At 43.2% G+C, this 20,608-nt stretch overlaps 1 protein-coding gene across 1 annotated transcript in view; it reads left to right on the top strand.

Moving 5' to 3' along the window:
* LOC308281686 (microtubule-associated tumor suppressor 1 homolog) overlaps positions 1 to 20,608 on the top strand; it is a 124,678-nt gene that overhangs the window by 3,174 nt on the left and 100,896 nt on the right. The window contains exon 2 of the mRNA XM_080721932.1: positions 11,116 to 11,349. Within this exon, the coding sequence (XP_080578058.1) occupies positions 11,163 to 11,349 (187 nt within the window). The 5' untranslated portion in view covers positions 11,116 to 11,162. The remainder of the gene's footprint in view (positions 1 to 11,115; positions 11,350 to 20,608) is intronic.

Below are 20,608 nucleotides of genomic sequence, written 5' to 3'. Positions count from 1 at the left end.
AAACAGTAACATAGGTAGACCACGCACCTAATTATTAAAAAAAACGTCTAAAACCTAAAATAAATGCTATCTAGCTTCATGTATGGTCATATATGGTCATTGAGGGAAGGGGGAGTGTTACAGTAGTGCTACGGGTTTAGGTGGAGTCTGAAGAGGTGAGTCTTCAGTCCACGGCGGAAGCTAGGGAGTGAGTCTGTAGTTCTAAGTGCGACAGGGAGTTTATTCCACAGTTTGGGGGCCAGGAGGGCAAACTGTCTAGGACGAGTGGATTCCTGGTAGCAATAATCCAGTAGTCAGTCAGCATCCCAGTGTTAACTTCATTGAGGATTTTTTTTCCCCCCATCACATGTTTTCCCGGTTCATTCATGTCCTGAAGTTAGGGTTAGATTTGTAGACCTAACATTGATGTCCGTGTGTGTGAGATTAGTTGTGGGTTTGTAGTTAGATAGATAGATACCTTTATTATCCCAAGGGGGAAAATCAGTCGCCCAGAGGCAGCACAGCAGTATAAGGTTATTTACAGTTACAGAGAAGTATGAAAAGAATAAAAGAGTACAGTAAAGAACAAGGTACAACAAAGAAAGGGAACGAATAATATATATACATCAAATTTCAAAAAACTGTCAATGCTCAACGTGAAACAGACAACTTGAACAAAAAAAGCAATCCTTAAGCCCAACTATCAATACATTACAGTACCCAAACAAAAGTGTCCATAACAGTCAATGCTAGTTCTCCGTGACCGTGAGTGGAAGAAGTAGAATGCCAGCCACGTTGCTTTGAAGTGACTCAGGTTACATGACGTATAGAGTCCAGGTGACTGCGTCCAACTGAAGCCACATGTGTTGTGTTGGCTGAACTGGTCAGAGCTGAGGTTTATTGGTGTCGTTTTATGATTTGATCACCAGGGGGCAGTGTGTGTCAAATTGGAGTGCCAAAAACCAATGTGGAATGTCATTTGTTTTTTTATCTTCATGTATATATCTTCAGTCTTTCTTAGGGCTTTGCTGATCTTCAGCATTGGTTCTCAAAGTGGAGTCCGGGGACCCCTAGGGGTCCTTCAGGGGGGGGGGGGGGGTCACAAGCAAAACGGGAAACCGTTTCAACACACTATTTTTGGGCAATTCAAAAATAGCTAATCTACAACCTCACAATGCATGTGGGAACTTGTGGATCTGTGTTTTAGTTTTTTTTTTTTTTTTATGTTGACAGATCTATTCTTATGGGTGCTGTTTTTCAAAACAGGCTCTGCTGCTAAAATACATAGTTGTCCGTGGCCAAATACATATCATTTTGGGGGTCCTTCACATGAAAAAGTTTGAGCACCACTGACATAGTAGTATCTCAAGAACAGACTAACTGAGCTCCATAGACATAGAAACATACAGTAGGTTTTTCAAAAAACCTCAGAAGGATTCAAAAAAGAATCGGTTGAAAATTCAAATTTTCACGATTTTTCAAAAATAGCAGATCTACAAGCTGGCAGCGCGACACTCTGTGCCGCGCTGTGAGCTTGTATATCTGCTATTTTTCAATAGTTAAAGCATAAAATAATGATACGCGATAATGTGTACCCGGTCCATAAAAGATTGAAAAACACTGATCTACACTACAGTAAGCCGTTGATACAATTCCTGTAGTCCTGGCACCCGCTCTCTTTTGTATTCATTCTATTCCTTTCCTTCTCTCTCTCTCTCACATGTTGGTTCAAGTCAGTGAAGCATCGTTAATAGCTCACAGTTTCTCTACCAATTTTAAAATAATGATAGTGGCATCATTCTCATTGCGGCTCAGTATTCTGCATTCTGCATTCCTCGCCTCAAATGCTTTCAGAAGTCTTGTACCCGCTCTTGAAGCTGCAATCCAGGATATATTTTAATGATGAGAATAGAGTATCACATAGAACAGTGGTTCTCAACCTTTTCAGTCCGTGACCCCCAAAATAATCATATTTTAACTGGGGACCCCCCACCCTGACGAGCACTAAGAGTTGAGTCATTGCATTTTGTATAACACAGTCCTATTGTGAAAATAGCTGATCTACATGCTCACAACGCAACACAAGGCGTTGTGAGCATGTTGACACATATTTTCAAAATTTCTGCCTTTAATATTACAATTTGTCCAATGTTTAATTTGTCATTTTAGAGGTAAATTAAAAAGAGGTAAATTAAAAAGTCCTTAAATTGTCACTTTAGAAATGTGCAAATACCCTCTATACACTTCAACTTTATGTTGGTTTGTTTACTTGAGAAAACAATGTTGCACATTAAGTTAATCATCTGGGGACCACTCTGGGGGTCCCTATCTGGGGTCCCGAGCGACCCACAGGTTGAGAGCCACTGCTCTAAACAACTGTAGGCTGGATGGTGCGTTGACCACGTTGCCTCAGTTTGGCTAGAGTATGTGTTGCATCTCTCTGCCCTCGATTATCCCTCCACTCTCTGTATAAATAAAGCAAATACCGCCAGAAAAAAACAGCGGAACTAAAGAACAGTGTGAAATTGACATTAAGGTACACAGTTGTAAGAAGAAGTCTCCTCCTGCCTTCTGTGTCCATCGTTTACTCTTTCTCTCTCTCCCGCTCCTTCCCTTTATCTCTCTTTCCCCCATCACTCTCTCTCTCTCTCTCTCTCGCTCGTGTTTCCATTGCTTTCACTTGCACGTCTCTTTTCCTCTGGCGCTGCCACTTCCCACGTTCATCCACTTGCACACGTGTATCACACATGTGCACGCTCACACACGTACAGTACACACACGTTCCGTTCATATACAGCATGTCCGTCCCTGTGTTGGTGTGAAAAGGAAGGAGTCATGCCTCTTTGGGGAGTTACTTTTCCTCTATAGCGCTCGGAAAGAATGTGTGATTCAGTTAGGGAAAGCGTTTGTGTGTGTGTGTGTGTGTGTGTGTATGCATGTGTGTGTGTGGTGTGTGTGCGTGCGTGCGTGTGTGTGTGCGACGGCGAGAGAGCGAAGAGATGAGACTTTAAGTGTAGTATTCCCAATTTTACCGTATACATTGTGCAGGGGCGTCACAAGGGGTAGGAAAGTGGGACTGAGTTACTAGGGCCCAAGGTGGAGGGGCCCTAGTAACTTTAGCTATTGAAAAATAGCAGATATACAAGCTCACAGCGCGGCACCGAGTGCCGCGCTGCGAGCTTGTAGATCTGCTATTTTTGAAAAGTCGTGAAAATGAGCGCAAATCTTTGAATATATGTCTTTTTTTAGTGAACATTTGTAACAAAAATGTTGCTTCTGGGGGGGTCCCTGGAACTAAATATTTTGAGATGGGGGGGTCCTTCACATGAAAAAGTTTGAGCATCGCTGACATGGAAACATAGGTTTCTTGGCACACATTTTCACGATTCTTCAAAAATAGCAGATCTACAAGCTCGCAGCGCGGCACTCGGTGCCGCGCTGTGAGCTTGTATATCTGCTGTTTTTCAATAGTTAACATTCATGGGGGGGCCCGCAGTGAATCCTTGTACCAAGGGCCCAGAATTTGGTGTGACGCCCCTGACATTGTGATACCAAAACCTCATGACGCACACAACACGACACCACTGTATCAGAGACTGCGTCTCACAAAAGTATATAGGTGTTTTGATCGCTTCCTCTTTTTAAATGTTGTCCATGTTTGAGCGTCTCCTTTTACATTACACAAACGGTATGGTTCCCCAGAGGCTGTGGGGAGTACATTTAACAATAACATGCCAAACACTTCTGTCAGCTACTGTACAGAATGCACAGGTACGTCCTGTTCCTAGCTTGTCAGCAGCATGTACACGTGCGCTCACTCACACAAACACACACACACACACACACACACACACACACACACACACAGACACACACACACACACACACACACACACACACACACACACACACACACACACACACACACACACACGCTCTCTCTCAGACTCGCACACTATTTTCTCCCTAATATTACAGGTGTTATTAATGGACCCTTTTTGGTGCATCCAAACTAGGGATGAGATGATAATCGTTATTATCGGTTATCGCATAATTGGTAAAAAGGACCTATCGATAACTTACTTAATACAGTCTTTTGTTTCACTCTCTACCAAATGTCTTTGCCAAAAAAAATAGCCGATCTACAAGCTCACAACGCGTCGCAACACGACGCGTTGTGAGCTTTTAGATCTGCTATTTTTTGGCAAACGTTACGCCCCGGATAATGGATCTTGGGGATATTTTGATTATCGCAATTTCCTTGGTCACAATAATCGTGATATGATATTTTCATATCATCCCATCCCTAATCTGAACAATATTGCCAACGTTTCTCACTCCTTTTTTTTTGTCTCTATCCGTTTTAGCCAAAGCAGCATTTTAACAGATTCCAACCAGAAACATTCAGCGAGTCATTTGAGCATTACATTCTTTTTTTTCCCCCTGTGGAAATAATTGTGCTGCAGATATTTGTGTGTGGAATTGCTACTAAACTCTGTTTTACTATGCAGCAGGGCTGCTGGCCTAGATCACATTTTACTCCATAGGGGCAGTTAAACTAGTAAGACGCCTCAGGGTGACATGAGCCAGTTCTTGCCCATCTGGCCAGTGATGTATATCGGACCAGTTACCCATATATGGATGGAGATCCATGTACTGTATATAGTACATCCCTTTTATGCCCATACATGGAGATCCCTGTCTGAATCAGACGCACAGATATGGGCTGTCATCCTCCATATATGGGCATTCCCATATGAAGTCCTGTTAGATATGGGCTTAATATTGATGACATCAGGGATCTCCATGTATGGGCATAAAAGGGATTCTGTTAGAGTGGTTCCCATGACATCACAACATACAATATATTGTATGCCCATACATGGAGATCCCTATCTGAACCAGCCACACAGATATGGGCCATGTCTTGGCCATTTGGCCAGTGATGTATATCGATGACATCAGGGATCTTCATATATGGGCATAAAAGGGATTCTGGGGAATACCCATATATGGACTTTTACATAGGTGATGTCACCTGTGATATCACCTGTGATGTCACAGTGATGTGTCAAAGGAACCAACCCATAGAGCAGGGGTCAACAACCCGTGGCTCTAGAGCCGAATGCGGCTCTTTAGCGCCACCCTAGAGGCTCCCTGGAGCTTTTTCAAAAATGTATGAAAATGCAAAAAGATGGGGGGAAAAGATGTATTTTTTTTGTTTTAACGATTTTTTTATCGTCACTGTCGGGCAGAAACCTTGTATCTCCAAGTTTCAAATTTGTATGTTTTTTCTTTCTCGCAAAGTAAAGCCCTGCTTCATCATACAAGACCGACGCACAAAAGTTGTGAAAACAGCCGATCTACAAGCACACAACGCCTCGCACCGCGAGGCGTTGTGTGCTTGTAGATCGGCTGTTTTCACTAGTTTAGTTCATTTTTTAAATGATAAATACAAAACGAAGTTTTGGACATACAAGGTTTCCACCCGACAACGACGATATAATAAGGCTTTTATAATTTTTTGCTGCTCCAGACAGATTTGTTTTTAGTGTCTTTGGTCCAATATGGCTCTTTCAACATTTTGGGGTGCCGACCCCTTCCATAGACTGTAAAAGTGTGTACACACACGGCTTCACAATGAATGAATGAAACAGCAACACTGTAGATTTCAGCAGGATTCATATGGATTAACTCGGGCACTTGTTATGAAACCATTCAAAAGAAGATAATCGCTGCAGTGACAAACACATGAACGCTCTCACCACACACCCCTCCATGCTGCTAGCACTCCATGACCTTCACCTGGAGGGGAGGGGGGAGGGGGGGGGGGGGGAGAGAGAGAGAGAGAGAGAGAGAGAGAGAGAGAGAGAGAGAGAGAGAGAGAGAGAGAGAGAGAGAGAGAGAGAGAGAGAGAGAGAGAGAGAGAGAGAGAGAGAGAAAGAGAAATGAGTGGGGACCAAGTGATGACACTACAGTGTGCATGTTGAACTGAATCAGCACTTCTAAAAATCACTATTTGCCATTGAAGGTCAACATGATGTCAGCATTACTCGCCGCTCACTGCATGCGTTTCAGAAAGAATGCACCATGCGATCCTATTATATAATAACAGCAGACACGCTGAAACGGGAAAGTCACGCTTTGAGAATGAAAGTCATAAATACAGTAAATCAATAAGATAAGATCCTGGCACTGCATACTGTATGCTAAGCAGTTGCGCCTATGAACAGGTATTCCTTAAAGGGGCCCTTTTTTTTTTCTTCCCAGTGTCTCTTCCAGCCCAAAAAAAACATTCATTAACTCTAAGCCTTGCCTTTCATTTCAGAGATTTTCTGAGTGAGTTTGTCTGAACGGTTCTCTCCTGAAATGAGGATTGATGTGAGGTCACAACAGGGTCCATTTCCTATTGGGCCCCCTCGAGAAGGGGGCAGTACTTTTTGGGAGGCTATGTTCTATTGAGACTATATATACAGTATGATATGGAACCATGGGATAAAGTGGTACTAAAATTGGAACGATACAGAGAAATGTACGATTGACTCTACATGGTTCTCATTGTGGTTCTCTTATATTCTCTGTTCGTTCCAATTTTAGCCCAAAGACAGCGCCCCGTTGCCAACAAAGGGCATTTTGGTATTGCATCTGAAACTGCTTGCAATTCAAGTGTTTGTTTAGGCTAAAACCTGTATAAAACCGTATTATGGACCAATATTTTTATAAAATATATATTTTGAATAAGCATTGTGATCATGTTCGGCAACATGTACATCCTAACTACTGTAAACAGTAGTTGACACATGGACAGCATGTACTGTAATGCACCGGTTTAATAGATGCATGAACATATCCTGTATAAGGTACAGTACCAATAGAAGGTACAGTTGATATATAATAAGTAGTGCAATAGAGTGTGAACAGTGGTATTCAAGAGTAGATCTGCATTGTCAAGTCTCCATGTGCAACCTGTCTGTTTGTAATCCAGTATCTACCATTGTCCTTCTCTTACTGAGCTGTAGCTTTTAATAAAAAAAAAAAAACAGTTGGTAATGTTATCGTCTAATCAGGCTTTTATGAACACCCTGAACAGTTTTTAATTTGCTTGATTCAATATTTAGATATTTGATGTAAATGTTACCAGGCCCTCCTCCTGCAAGGCTTCTCCCCATACACACCCATTGTAACTTCAAACTTCATTTTAACCACGATAGTGTTTTTTCATTTATTCTTTTATTGTATTTTTTTTCCATTTTCCCAAAGAATTATTAAAAATGAATGAAAAAAGTAGTCAAAAAAAACAGCGTGCTCACGTATTAGGAGAGCATTATGAGTCAAAAGAAAAAATAATGGGTGTTTTTAATTAATCTTTCATGGATAAATTGGAGTGTGAGTTACAATGGGTGTGCATGGGGAGAGGCCCTGGGCCTGGAGGGCCTAAATATTGAATCAAGCAAATTAAAAACTATTCAGGGTGTTCATAAAAGCCTGATTAGACGATAAAATGACCAACATTTTTTTTTTTTTTTTAAGTGAAATATCCCTTCAACTTTGAATCCCGAACACAAGTAACCATTAAGCCTGATTTATACATAGTTGCGTGCCGGCACTGAAACACCAAAAATAGCCATCGTGAGCTTATAGAGCGGCTATTTTCAGTGCGTGACACCTGCACGCAACTCTGTATAAATCAGACTTCAACACACCCAGCGTCTTTTCATTCAAGTATACTCGAATAACCACTGCACGCCTCGAGTGTGTAGTTACTGTTACAACGTCTTCACTGGGGTTTTGTTACTAAGCTTTTCCTAATCCGGTGAATCTTTGTCAGAGGACTTTTCATACTAAGACCACTATTGTGCACAAGTTGAAAATGTATCTGGCCGTGCTGTAATGAAGACTATTAGGCGTGGCGCTGCGGCGACAAAGACGGATGGGAGCTGAAACGGGAGGTTGGCATCGCCATCATCATGATCGTCCTATGTAGGGCTGTCACGATTAGGACGTGACGATTAATTGTCACTCAAATAATTGCGAATAACGATTTAATTGGGTTTTTGTCGACTATTAGGCGTGGCGCTGCGGCGACGAAGACGGATGGGAGCTGAAACGGGAGGTTGGCATCGCCATCATCATGATCGTCCTATGTAGGGCTGTCACGATTAGGACGTGACGATTAATTGTCACTCAACTAATTGCGAATAACGATTTAATTGGGTTTTTGTCGTTGACAATTACATTTCTGTTTGGGTTTAAGGCTTTAAAGTTGCACATGTTAGATAATATGACACCTAACCTAAATATACAAAGAAATTACTGACATATTTGACAACTTTATACTTAAGAAAGAACATTGATTGTGGAAATAGCTGATCTACAAGCTCACAACGCGTCGCGATGCGACGCGTTGTGAGCTTGTAGATCTGCTATTTCCACTATTTTTGATTATGACGTTTATGAAAAATAATCGCGATTATGTCAAATAATTGCGTTTAGACGATTATGTAATAATTGTGACAGCCCTAGTCCTATGAAGACTGCCCTCGAGAACTGAGACGCCCCTGGCCTCTGTAGTTCATTGGTATTCCATTCATATTCATAGTCAGTATTTCGGGGGGCACGGTAGTGCTGTCGCCCCCACAGCTAGAAGGTCCTGGGTTCGATTCCCGCGGGGGGGGCGCTGTTGGCGCTGGGGGGCGCGTTCTCTCCTCCGCGTCAGTAGCGCCCACACCCTAGTGGGGTTGGCGAAAGGGCCTTTCTGTGTGGAGTTTGTACAATATGTTCTCCCCGTGTCTCGTAAGCTGGGGAGCTTGATGGAGGGGAAAGGAACTGTCAGGTGATAAGAAGCGGCTTGCTCACTCCTCATGCACTGAAGGAAGCATGGGCTCAGTTCGGGGCCCTCCCCAGGTTGGCAGAGGGAGCACAGTGCCCGGGATTACAGCTGAGGCAATTGACACTAGGGATGGGAAAACAATGTTGCACATATGTTGCAGAGATATGAGTAGGGGAAAAGCGTGACGTGACGGAAGCACAGACTGACTGACAGCCAGTGGAGGTTTTGATAGTAACTGCGACCTGACGGTCGCAACAAACACTCCATGCCTGTCCTTGTAAATAGAAGCCTACAGTACATAAACTGTGCACATAATTGTTGTATATGTACCCTACCAATAAAAAGGTTGGACACAGCTTCTTCTCACACACATTGAATGAGAGCTGTGTTTGACTGGAAGGGTATATAATTAGAAGTACAGTAGGAACAATGTACACGGCACTTTCAAAGCACCTCAAAGTGTACAGTAATTATCTCTTTTGTTGTTGTTGTTCCTGCTGCTGCAATGTCGAGGGAGTTTCTGAAACCAAAGACATGTACTCTACTCTTGTATGTACTGTGTGTGTGAATGCAAGGGTTTGCCCTAGGGGCATATTTCCGCCGATTTAAAATGATTCCAATACGGAACTAAAACTTCCTATGATTGGCCGCTAGTTGCGCTGTTTTCCCCCCCCGGCCGATCGCAAAAAGAATTGTTCTCCATTGGACCCCATGCATTTTCCCCTTTCGTTTTCTAACCTTAATTAACATTTTCATAAATACTTTATGGTTCCTGTCGCTAGTTAAAAATTGCCTTTCAATCACGATGATATGCGTTTTGTGAAAATAAGGTCCCATTTATGTTAAAATGTATGATAAAGTTGCGGGGGCGTGGCCAACTAAACTGATACCAGCCGGCTGTGTTCTTCTTCGTGTGCTGTATTTCGGGAGGCTCCGACCACATTCTCCCATGTATCTCTGCGGTTGCACGTGACCGTTGGCAGCTAATAGCATCCTCTGGTGCTTTTACAATCTATGATGGCGACACCCATGCCAAGGACCCAAAATGCGTCATTTGCGCTGCATAGAAACCAATGGCTTCGCTTTGTCCATATATTTTACAGTCTATGGTCTGACTCAGTAGGCAGGGGCGTCACAAGGGAGCGAAAAGTGGGACTGAGTTACTAGGGCCCAAGGTGGAGGGGCCTTTATTAATTTATACTTTAGCTATTGAAAAATAGCAGATATACAAGAAGCTTAGGATATGGATATCCTTTAATGGTTAGACTGATCTGCATAGCGGTTTGTTCTTTGGGGTCAATGAGTGTGAGACTGCATGTCAAGCAGTTCAACTCAACTAAGCATTTTTCACATTTCATTTTCACATCAACAAACAAATAAATCAAAACATCCTTGCATCTCCTTCATGCTGTTAAGTGGCAGTAGCATGACGTGTGTGCCTTAGCCAGACAACGCCCCGTGCCTAATCAGACAGACTCTGTTTACAGTTATGTAAGAACCCATCGGACACGGAGAATCTCCTGCGCTACTTATTATGTCAAAGGGAAGCGCCGGGGCCAATGACCCGACCTGACTCCTCTGCCATTTTCCACAGTCCTATGTGAAAGAGGCTATTGAGATGTACATAGCGTTGTTGTCGGGTGGAAACCTTGTATGTCCAAGACCGTTTGTTTTGTATTCATCATTTTAAAAATGATTTAAACTGGTGAAAACAGCCGATCTGCAAGCACACAACGCCTCGCACCGCGAGGCGTTGTGTGCTTGTAGATCGGCTGTTTTCACTACTTTTGTGCGACAGCCTTGTATGATGAAGCAGCTAGAGCTTTGCTTGGTGAAAAAATTTACAAACCTGAAACTTGGAGATACGAGGTTTCTGCCCGACAGGGACGATATATATTATATTAGCTCTTCAAACGTTCACCAGAGCATGCGAGACCATGAGTAGGACACTGTGTTCACACAGTGGTGGAAAAAGTACTCACATTCTTTACTTAGGTAAAAGTATCAATACCCGCAATGTAGATATACTCTGTTACAAGTAAAAGTCAGGAATTCAAAATGTACTTGAATAAAAGTATGAAAGTATTGGCACTTTTATTATGAACATAAGTGAGCAGAGCACCTGTTATATGAAGATAGGTTGAAAAGTGGCAAAGCCATCCTTTAAGTATATTACTTCAGTAAATGTACTTGGTTATTTTACAACACTGGCGTTCACACAGATAACCTCTTGTTTGTCTCGATGAGTCAAATCTTCTTCTCTCTCCCCCCTCCCCCCCCCCCCCCCCCCCCCCGTTTGACCCCAGGTATTCCAAAACCCCGGAGCACGTCTGGGTTGGCCGCCCCGGGCTGCATGACCTCCTCCAACCTCAAACCTTCGTCAGTCGGTCAGCCGTCAGCAGCGGGGTCGGGCGGCGGCCGACCCGCGGCGGCCACCGTCGTGTCCAAACTTCCCGTCAAGGGATTACCCGCAAACCTCAGCTCCTCGTCGCTGGGAAGCAGCGTCAGTGAGACCGGCGGAGCGGCGGTTACTACCAAAGGTGAGGGGACTGTGTGTGTGTGTGTGTGAACTCGTACATTAAAGCAGGGGTCTTTGGCCTGAAGTTTTCAGGCCAAGGACCCCTTAGTTGAGAGAGAGATGAAGCAGGGACCCCCACAACCTGTTCATAGATTCCATATAGTTTCATTGTTTGACAGCACAATCATCAGTGTATTTTGGATTCATGACAATTTGTGTTTTCTGATATTTAACCACTTGAACCGTCAATACTTAATAAACTTGACTTCACTTTGTACTTACTAGTCTTCTCTATCTCCTCTACACCAAACCTCTTTGCCGAAAATAGCCGATCTACAAGCTCACAACGCCTCGCAGCGCAAGGCGTTGTGCGCTTGTAGATCTGCTATTTTTGGCTGAAGAATATGGACACTAGGGTTCAAGTGGTTAATATAAAAAAGGAGAAAAAAAAATCACACAAAGATTTGGAGGACCCCCTGTAGTAACTCTGAGGACCCCCTAGGGGCCCCGGACCCCCTGTTGAAGACCCCTGCAGTAAATGTTCCTAGTTCGGCCACAGAATTATCTTCCCACAAGAAATGTGTCTCTGTCCATAAGCTCAGTGTGAGGGCTTTACCCACGCATGGAACACACGCACACGCACGCACACACACACACGCACGCACGCACGCACACACACACACATCATCAGAGGTGGTTTTCCTGTGGTGACGGACTTCCTTCTCTTTCCGTTTACTGATTCTTTTGTCTTTCTCACGCACACACGTGCGCACGCACGCTCGCGCTCACAGAGAGACCTGGCTCAGCCACACACCAAACGCACAGACTCGACATGAACAGGCGATCTCTTGTCTCTGACACACACTCATACCACAAAGGTGCTACGCACATATTCACAAATATGCTTGCACACGCAAACACACACACACACACACACACACACACACACACACACACACACACACATTTTAATTCAAATTGAGTTCACTCATTCGTTAGTCATCACCACCCCATGCCACCCCTGGGGGGGAGAGAGAGAGATAGAGAGCAGGGGTGTCACACCAAATTCTGGGCCCTGGGTACAAGGATCCACTCACATTTTGTCCTTTAACTATTGAAAAATAGCAGGTTTTTAAACCTATGTTTCTATGTCAGTGGTGCTCAAACTTTTTTCATGAGAAGGACCCCCACAATGATATGTATTTGACCACGGACACCCATGTCAAAATACTTAGTTCCAGGGACCCCCCAGAAGTAGAATTGGAGAACAAATGTTCACTTAAAAAATACATATATTGATTGATTGATTGAAGACTTTATTAGAAGTTTGCATTGAAAAAGGTACAGTTGGGAGTGTGCTTATGTGCGTCTTGCGGTGACACGCTTCCTAGTTTCTTCTTCTCTGAGCCGTTTTGTTTTCGATTTTTGACATTGCACTATTAGGTTGTGTTGGTAGTTTCTGAGTATTTAGCTTTGTTTAACAATGACAGTGAGATACTTGTTGCACTAACTAGCATTGACTGCTACGGTCTCTTTTTGTAAGACACTTTATGTATATATACTTATATATTATTCACCCCCTCTATTGATGCACCTTCTCTTTATTGGTACTGTACTGCTCTTGTTTTTTCCTCTTATCTATCTTTTTTCTTACTTCTCTGTAACTTTGTAAACAACTGAATTTCCCCCTTGGGATAATAAAGGTATCTATCTATCTATGACGGTACAGTTCACTAGTACAAGGTCAACTAAAAGGATATCCTAGGAAAGCACTTGGCTTATTTACACAGCATATTCAAAGATGTTCACACATTTTCACGACTTTTCAAAAATAGCAGATCTACAAGCTCGCAGCGTGCAGATCTACAAGCTACAGCGGGGCACTTAGATCTACAGCGGGGCACTTAGTGCCGCGCTGCGAGCTTGTATATCTGCTATTTTTCAATAACTAAAGTATAAAATAATTAATGCCCCTCCACCTTGAGTCCTAGTAACTCAGTCCCACTTCCCCCCCCTTGTGACGCCCCTGTGTGTGCATGTGTGTGTGTGTCTGCACCAGTATCCTTTCTTCCTCTAGTAGAGGTCAGAGATCACATCTGGCCAGGCTTACCTCAGAAAACCATGTGTGTGAGTCTGTCTGTCTGTCTGTCTGATGACCTGGGCCTTGTTTAAAGCTAGCAGATGATGACGTCCAGGTCGTAATGTGGGCCAAGTCTCTAGCCTTTCAGTAGAGAGATATCGTCGTTGTCGAGTGGAAACCTTGTATCTCCAAAACCGTTCGTTTTGTATTTATCATTTTAAAAGCGATTTAAACCAGTGAAAACAGTCGATCTACAAGCACACAATGCCTCGCACCGCGAGGCGTTGTGTGCTTGTAGATCGGCTGTTTTCACTAGTCTTGTGCGACAGTCTTGTATGATTTACTTTATGAAAAAAAACATACAAATTTGAAACTTGGAGATACGAGGTTTCTGCCCGACAGTGACGATATGCTACTGTACAGCTGGACCATCTGTGTTTGGTTGTTTGTCTGGACGTGTATCTTTGTGTGTATACTGTATGCGCGTGCGCGTGTGTGTCTCGCTCTCTCATATGCACGCACGTGTGTGTGTGTGTGTGTCTCTCTCGCTCTCGCTCTCATGTGCTTGTGTCTCTCTCTCTCGTTGTTTGTCTGTATGTGTATCTTTGTGTGTACTTGCACGGGCGCTTGTGTGTGTGTCGCTCTCTCATATGCACACACGTGTCTCTCTCTCTCTCTCTCTCTCTCTCTCTCTCTCTCTGTGCACGTGTGCGTCTCTCTCTTGTTGGTTGTTTGTCTGTACGTGTATCTTTTGTGTACTTGCACATGTGTGTGTGGGTGTGCGTGCGTGCACTAAGTACCTCATTAAGTACCACAAACAAAATCATAACCAACGACAAGGTTATTTGAGGATAGATGTAAAATGTGGTTAGTGTTGAGGTCGGAATATTTTGTGTGTGTGTGTGTGTGTGTGTGTGTGTGTGTGTGTGTGTGTGTGTGTGTGTGTGTGTGTGTGTGTGTGTGTGTGTGTGTGTGTGTGTGTGTGTGTGTGTGTGTGTGTGTGTGTGTGTGTGTGTGTGTGTGTGTGTGTGTGTGTGTGTGTGTGTGTGTGTGTGGTCAACAACAGTAACTCATGATCGCATGTCATAACAAACTGAGAAGTACAGCAGAACATTGATTGATGGGTGGATGACGTCATTATGTTGTTATTGGTTGGATTTGTGGATGCAAGCTTATGCACGCATACTCCATGAAATGTTGGACAAAAACACAATTAGAGTTTGATATAAGAACACAAAGAAATGGATGTCTTGTATTACTGTATAGCCTATCTTTTTTTGTTAAATATGTGCTGGACAATATGACTGATGTGATCCAAAACTACATTAATCTGTAGCTACCGTACAAGGCAACCGCGGTGAAGAGAAACACTCCAATTCCCAAAATGCCACAGGGTAGTGTTGTAGTTGTAGTGTTATGCTGCTGCACAAAAGTGCATTTATCTCCTAATCTCCTATCTTTAACAATTCAACAGGATTTTTTCACAAGGCTCCCTCATTGTATCACGATATACTGTATGCTATATCTCTGAAAAGGCATATCGTGGAGACATTGTATCGTCTCAACGATATTTATCACCATATCGCCCACCCCTAGCAGGGCATTCACCATATATATTCATTAGAATATTCGAATATCAAAGTCACTATTCGACGGTATTCACTGAAGTCGAATATTCGCCTTCAAAAAGATATAGTTTATAAAGCTTGGCTAGATAGGAAGTCATAAGAATGAGTTGTCAATGCCCCTGGTGGTTAAATTTGTTAATGCTCTATACCAGGGGTTCTCAAACCTTTTTAGGCTGTGACCCCCAAAATAAACATATTTGAACTGGGGACCCCCACCCTGACAAGCACTTGGAATTGTAGGTATTACATTTAATGTGACTCGGTTCCGCAGATAAATATTGTGAAAAATAGCAGATCTACATGCCTCGCAATGCGAGGCGTTGTGAGCATGTAGATCGGCTATTTTCACAATGGTCAGTTTGGTCAGTCCTGTCGAATATTCGACTATTCGAATACTTTGAGGTCGAATGATTCGAAAACTAAAAATCTCTATTCGTGAATGCCCTACCCACCCCTACTAAACCGATTTAGTGCCATTCCCGAGATATCTCGCGATATGTACTCGAGTATCTGGAGTGCCATTCCCGAGATATCTCGCGAAAAGTAACGGCGGTTATATTACCGGATACGATGGCGGAAGGCCCCGAGCACATCTCCGTCGCTGATTTATGATCATCACGGCTCCACGGGCACAAAATAGTAATCCCATAACATTGAGGTGGACGGGGGATCTCATCTTTAATGTCCATTATCTCAAAACTACACTTTAGAAGTGAAGATGGAGGCAGATGCTCGCTTATAAAGCACATGGTGAAAAGCTCCGATCCGATCCGCCATGACACCACGTAAACAATGATCGATTCCGGCGCAGGACGCGATGACGTCAGACCGGAAGTGTTTACGCTGTGGACTTCTGGCCTTCAAAATAAGACAACGGGAGTGAATGGGGCCTATAATCCGCTAATGTCTGGGGCTCAGAATGGGTTAAAAGAGCATTTTTCATTTCATGGCAGCTAACTCTTATTATAGCACCGGTGCCCATGGATACGTGTCATGCCACATGGGTCTTCACTTCCTGACTTCCCCTGTCCAAAGGAAGCTTCTTTGTGACAAACACCAGTGTATTGTCATAATGTCATTATTTCAAACCCTCGGCCATGCATGACTCACTGTTCAATGGAGCGCTGTGTGGCACAGAGACAAGCGACGCGGCAAAGCAAGGAGGAGGAAACGAAAAAAAAAACGTTGTACAAAGGCTCGCAGAATATAGTATTGTGTTAAAAACTGTTCAGATATTAATCTCGAGCCATTTTCATGTACAGTATTTTCTGGACTATAAGGCGCACCTGACTATAAGGCGCACTGTCAATGAATGGTCTATTTTCAAACTGTTTTCATATATAAGGCGCACCTGACTATAAGGCGCACATAATAGACGCTACCGTTGCGTTATGCATCCAACAGATGGAGCTGTGCTAAAGGGAATGTTAATGTCAATGAATGATCCATATATAAGGCGCACTGGACTATAAGGCGCACTGTAGTTTTTTGAGAAAATTAAAGGCTTTTAAGTGCGCCTTATAGTCCGGAAAATACGGGTAGATGGGTGTGGGATCACAGTCATTTAATTCTCTGTCAGGTTTTAACCCATTTAGAACGGGTACACATTATGTGTATCATTATTTTATGCTTTAACTATTGAAAAATAGCAGATATACAAGCTCACAGCGCGGCACCGAGTGCCACGCTGCGAGCTTGTAGATCTGCTATTTTTGAAAAATCGTGAAAATTAAGAATTTTGACCCGATTCTATAAGTGTCTTTTGAATCCTAAGGTTTTTTGAAAACCTATGTTTCTATGTCAGCAATCTGGCTAGCCATCGTCAAAGAAAAGGTCCTTTTCACATAACTGGGGCTCGGTTAGTCTGTTCTTGAGAGACTACTGTGTCAGTGGTTCTCAAACCTTTTCATGTGAAGGACCCCCCAAATGATATGTATTTGGCCACGGACCCCCATCTCAAAATATTTCAAAGACATATATACATATATTCAAAGATTTGCACACATTTTCACAACTTTTTCAAAAATAGCAGATCTACAAGCTCGCAGCTGTGAGCTTGTGTATCTGCTATTTTTCAATAGTTAAAGCAGTCAATAATCCTAGGCCTAAATGGGTAAAACGCTGTGATAAAGGTGTCGCAATGAGTGTCGGCTCTTCCTATCATTGTGAAGCAGAATTCACCAAGCGTTGGATTGTTCACCCACTGATAGGGAACGTGAGCTGGGTTTAGACCGTCGTGAGACAGGTTAGTTTTACCCTACTGATGACATGCTCGATGCGTGATTGTGACATATAGTTCTGATGCCGGGGTTGTTATGGTAACCAGATTACCATACTGGTTTCCCATGGTGATGCTTCGTTCTTCATTACTCTCTGGTAAGGTCCTCGCACGCGCGTGCACACACACACACACACACACACACACACACACACACACACACACACACACTTGTTTTTGCTGCTACATACTGAGGACTTTACATTGACTTCCATTCATTTTTCTTCCATTCCTGTGGCCTTACCCTAACCCTAAACCTAACCCCTAACCCTAAACCTAACCCCTAACCCTAAACCTAACCCTTAACACAACCCCTAAATTTAGTGAGGACCGTAACTTAGTCCTCACTTTCCAAAAATGTCCTCACTCTGTTGGTTAAAAACTATTTCCGGTGCTCACTGGGTAGTAAGAACGGGTACACACACACACACACACACACACACACACACACACACACACACACACACACACACACACACACACACACACACACAGTTCACCTTTTGATGCCGTCATGAAATCTTACACACATCTTACACACAGAGTGAGTCATGGAGTAGGACTGGAGCTAGTCTGGCCTACGTCTTTTTTTTGTGTGCCTAATTAATTCAGCTCTTCATGACTCTGGGAATGGATTTCTTGTATTACTGTATAGCCTATGTTTTTTTGTTAACACATCTGGTGCCAACCCAGAGTTTCCCGAGTTTGTATTGGTACCAACGCTGTGCCAACCCCGAGTTTCCCGAGTTTGGGCCGTTTTTGAAAAAAAAACAAAAAAAGAAAAATTCAATTTTTGTTTTTTCAAAAATGTTTTTTGGACCTCCAGAAATGTATTAGGCATGATCGCGATCGCGAAATTGCATGTTTAACCCCCATACCAACCCATTCTTTCAAACATGGCATAAATCATGAATGCCTGAACGGATTTCCAAGCGGATGTTTTTGTTTGAAAGCTGTGAACAGCATCTACACACGTGGTGCATCAGCTAGGCATGGGCGTGCACTTTTTACACAATTGCGCAATTACATGGAAGTCTATGGTAACCATGGCAACGTGGTACATTGAAGAGAAAAAATCATAGCAACATAAGTGTTAAATAGGTGCTGCACAATATGACTGGCAATGTCATCCAAAAACGTTAACCACATGCATGACTATTTCTGGTGAAGACATTTGTCGTAGGGCACCGGTTCCCAAACAGGGTTGATTCCGTCGACTAAATCTATGTCTGACTGTGTTTTCCTCACTGACGAAAACAAAACAAAAACTAAATAAAAACTAAGCTGTGATGACTAAAACTAAGACTAAATATATTGACAATTTTGTCAACAAAATACAAACTAGACTAAAACGTTAGGGAGGGACTAGTGCTGAAGAGAGTCATTTTATGTTTGGTTGCTCTCAGGTGTTGCGTGCTGAAAATAGCAGATCTACAAGCTCACAACGCGTCGCGCTGCGACGCGTTGTGGGCTTGTAGATCGGCTATTTTCACTAGTTTGGTTCCCGGGCAAATGTAAAAGTACAGTATAGCACCCTGATTCAGCTCTTCGTGACTCTGGCCAGGTTGTCCCTAAAACCACAGGGTCACTGGTTGGCGCGACGGAATCATTTATTCCAACAGGAGAGAGAGAGAGAGAGAGATATCATCTCTTTACATGATGCCTTAATTTGCTCACGCCCACAGTCGCCTCATAAAGGCCGCGGGCTTCCATCTGCCATGGCTTCCCCCATTGGTGGAAATAACTGATAACGGCACCAGATTGATTGCGCTGTTTAGACTGGGGGCGACTCTCAAAGAAATGTCTAATCGCCATCCCACTGATTACGATCAAAAGACGATTACTGTACATTCTCCCTGGTATTGTGTGGGTGTGTGTGTTCGGTTGTGTGTGTGTGTGTCCGTGCGTGCGTTGGTGGGTGTGGGGGTGTGTGTGTGTGTTTTCATAGTGTTTAATGAGAGAAATTAGTGCAAATTGCCTTGCGAGCATGGTTGCGCCCCCCCCATCCAACATATCGTCGTTGTCGGGTGAAAACCTTGTATGTCCAAAACCGTTCGTTTTGCACTAAAAAATGATTTAAACTAGTGAAAACAGCCGATCTACAAGCACACAACGCCTCGCACCGTGAGTCGTTGTGTGCTTGTAGATCGACTGTTTTCTTGTGCGACGGCCTTGTATGGTGAAACAGGGCTTTACTTTGCGTTTGAAACTTGGAGATTCGAGGTTTCTGCCGACAGTGACGATACATTTGTTGTGTTTTTTCAGTGAAGTGCAGCTTCCGTCGCCCTCCCCCACACACAAGGGTTCCGTTTCAAATCCTCTGCAGTTTGCGTTGATCTGCTCAAGGCTTTACTTTGAATAAAAAGGCCAAAGTCATCATCAGCATGCTCCATAACATGTGTTTTTCTTGTTATTGTAGCTGTTTTCGGTAAATCTATAGGGTGATAGTTCAAAAGCGCAATTGTTCCGCGCAGCAGTGCAATTATTTAGCTCTTATTTCCACCCGCTCCGGTGAAAAGGAGGCTGTCGAGTCATCTTCTGTGTCACGTGTTGTACATGTAGTTCAATGGAAAAAGCACAATGCCTCCATTAGCTGTTCAGCCTACTGGGTTCGATAGAGTGTCATATAGATCAGTGTTTTTCAACCACCTTTGTTGTGCCCTTTGAAATTTGACAGTGAAGTCACAATTTAAGGACTTTTAAAACCTTTTTAATACCTCAAGAAAGAGAAGAAAAAATATCTAGGTGTGCCCTGGGATCTTTAGGATATGAAAAGTGATCCCTGGCAGAAAAAAAGGTTGAAAACACTGATATACTGTAGACAATGCAAAGATGTGAGCACTGATCCATAGGAGGACATCTGGCCAAACAACAACAATGTGTCTCAAACAGGAATTTGCATCCTTGAATTTCCATAAACCGTATATTTTGTCACTGTCGGGCAGAAACCTCGTATCTCCAAGTTTTAAATGTGTATGTTTGTTCCGCGCAAAGTAAAGCCCTGCTTCATCATACAAAGCCGTCGCACAAAACTGAAAGCAGCCGATCTACAAGCACACAAAGTGCGAGGCGTTGTATGCTTGTAGATCGGCTGTTTTCACTAGTTTAAATCATTTTAAAAATGATAAAAACTAAACGAACAGTTTTGGACATCCACCCGATAACGGCGATAATTTAGTGCATACATGGTCAACTGGCAGCCTGGGGGCAACATGCGGCCCCCACCTTCACTTAATGCGGCCCGCAGGTTAATATCGGAATGCTGATATACTGTTGATTTCAGCTTTTATGAACC

The sequence above is a fragment of the Nannobrachium achirus genome (genome assembly GCF_963921795.1).
Source record: "Nannobrachium achirus genome assembly, chromosome: 3".
Classification (NCBI taxonomy): domain Eukaryota; kingdom Metazoa; phylum Chordata; class Actinopteri; order Myctophiformes; family Myctophidae; genus Nannobrachium; species Nannobrachium achirus.
This window is presented reverse-complemented; position numbering and strand designations above follow the sequence as displayed.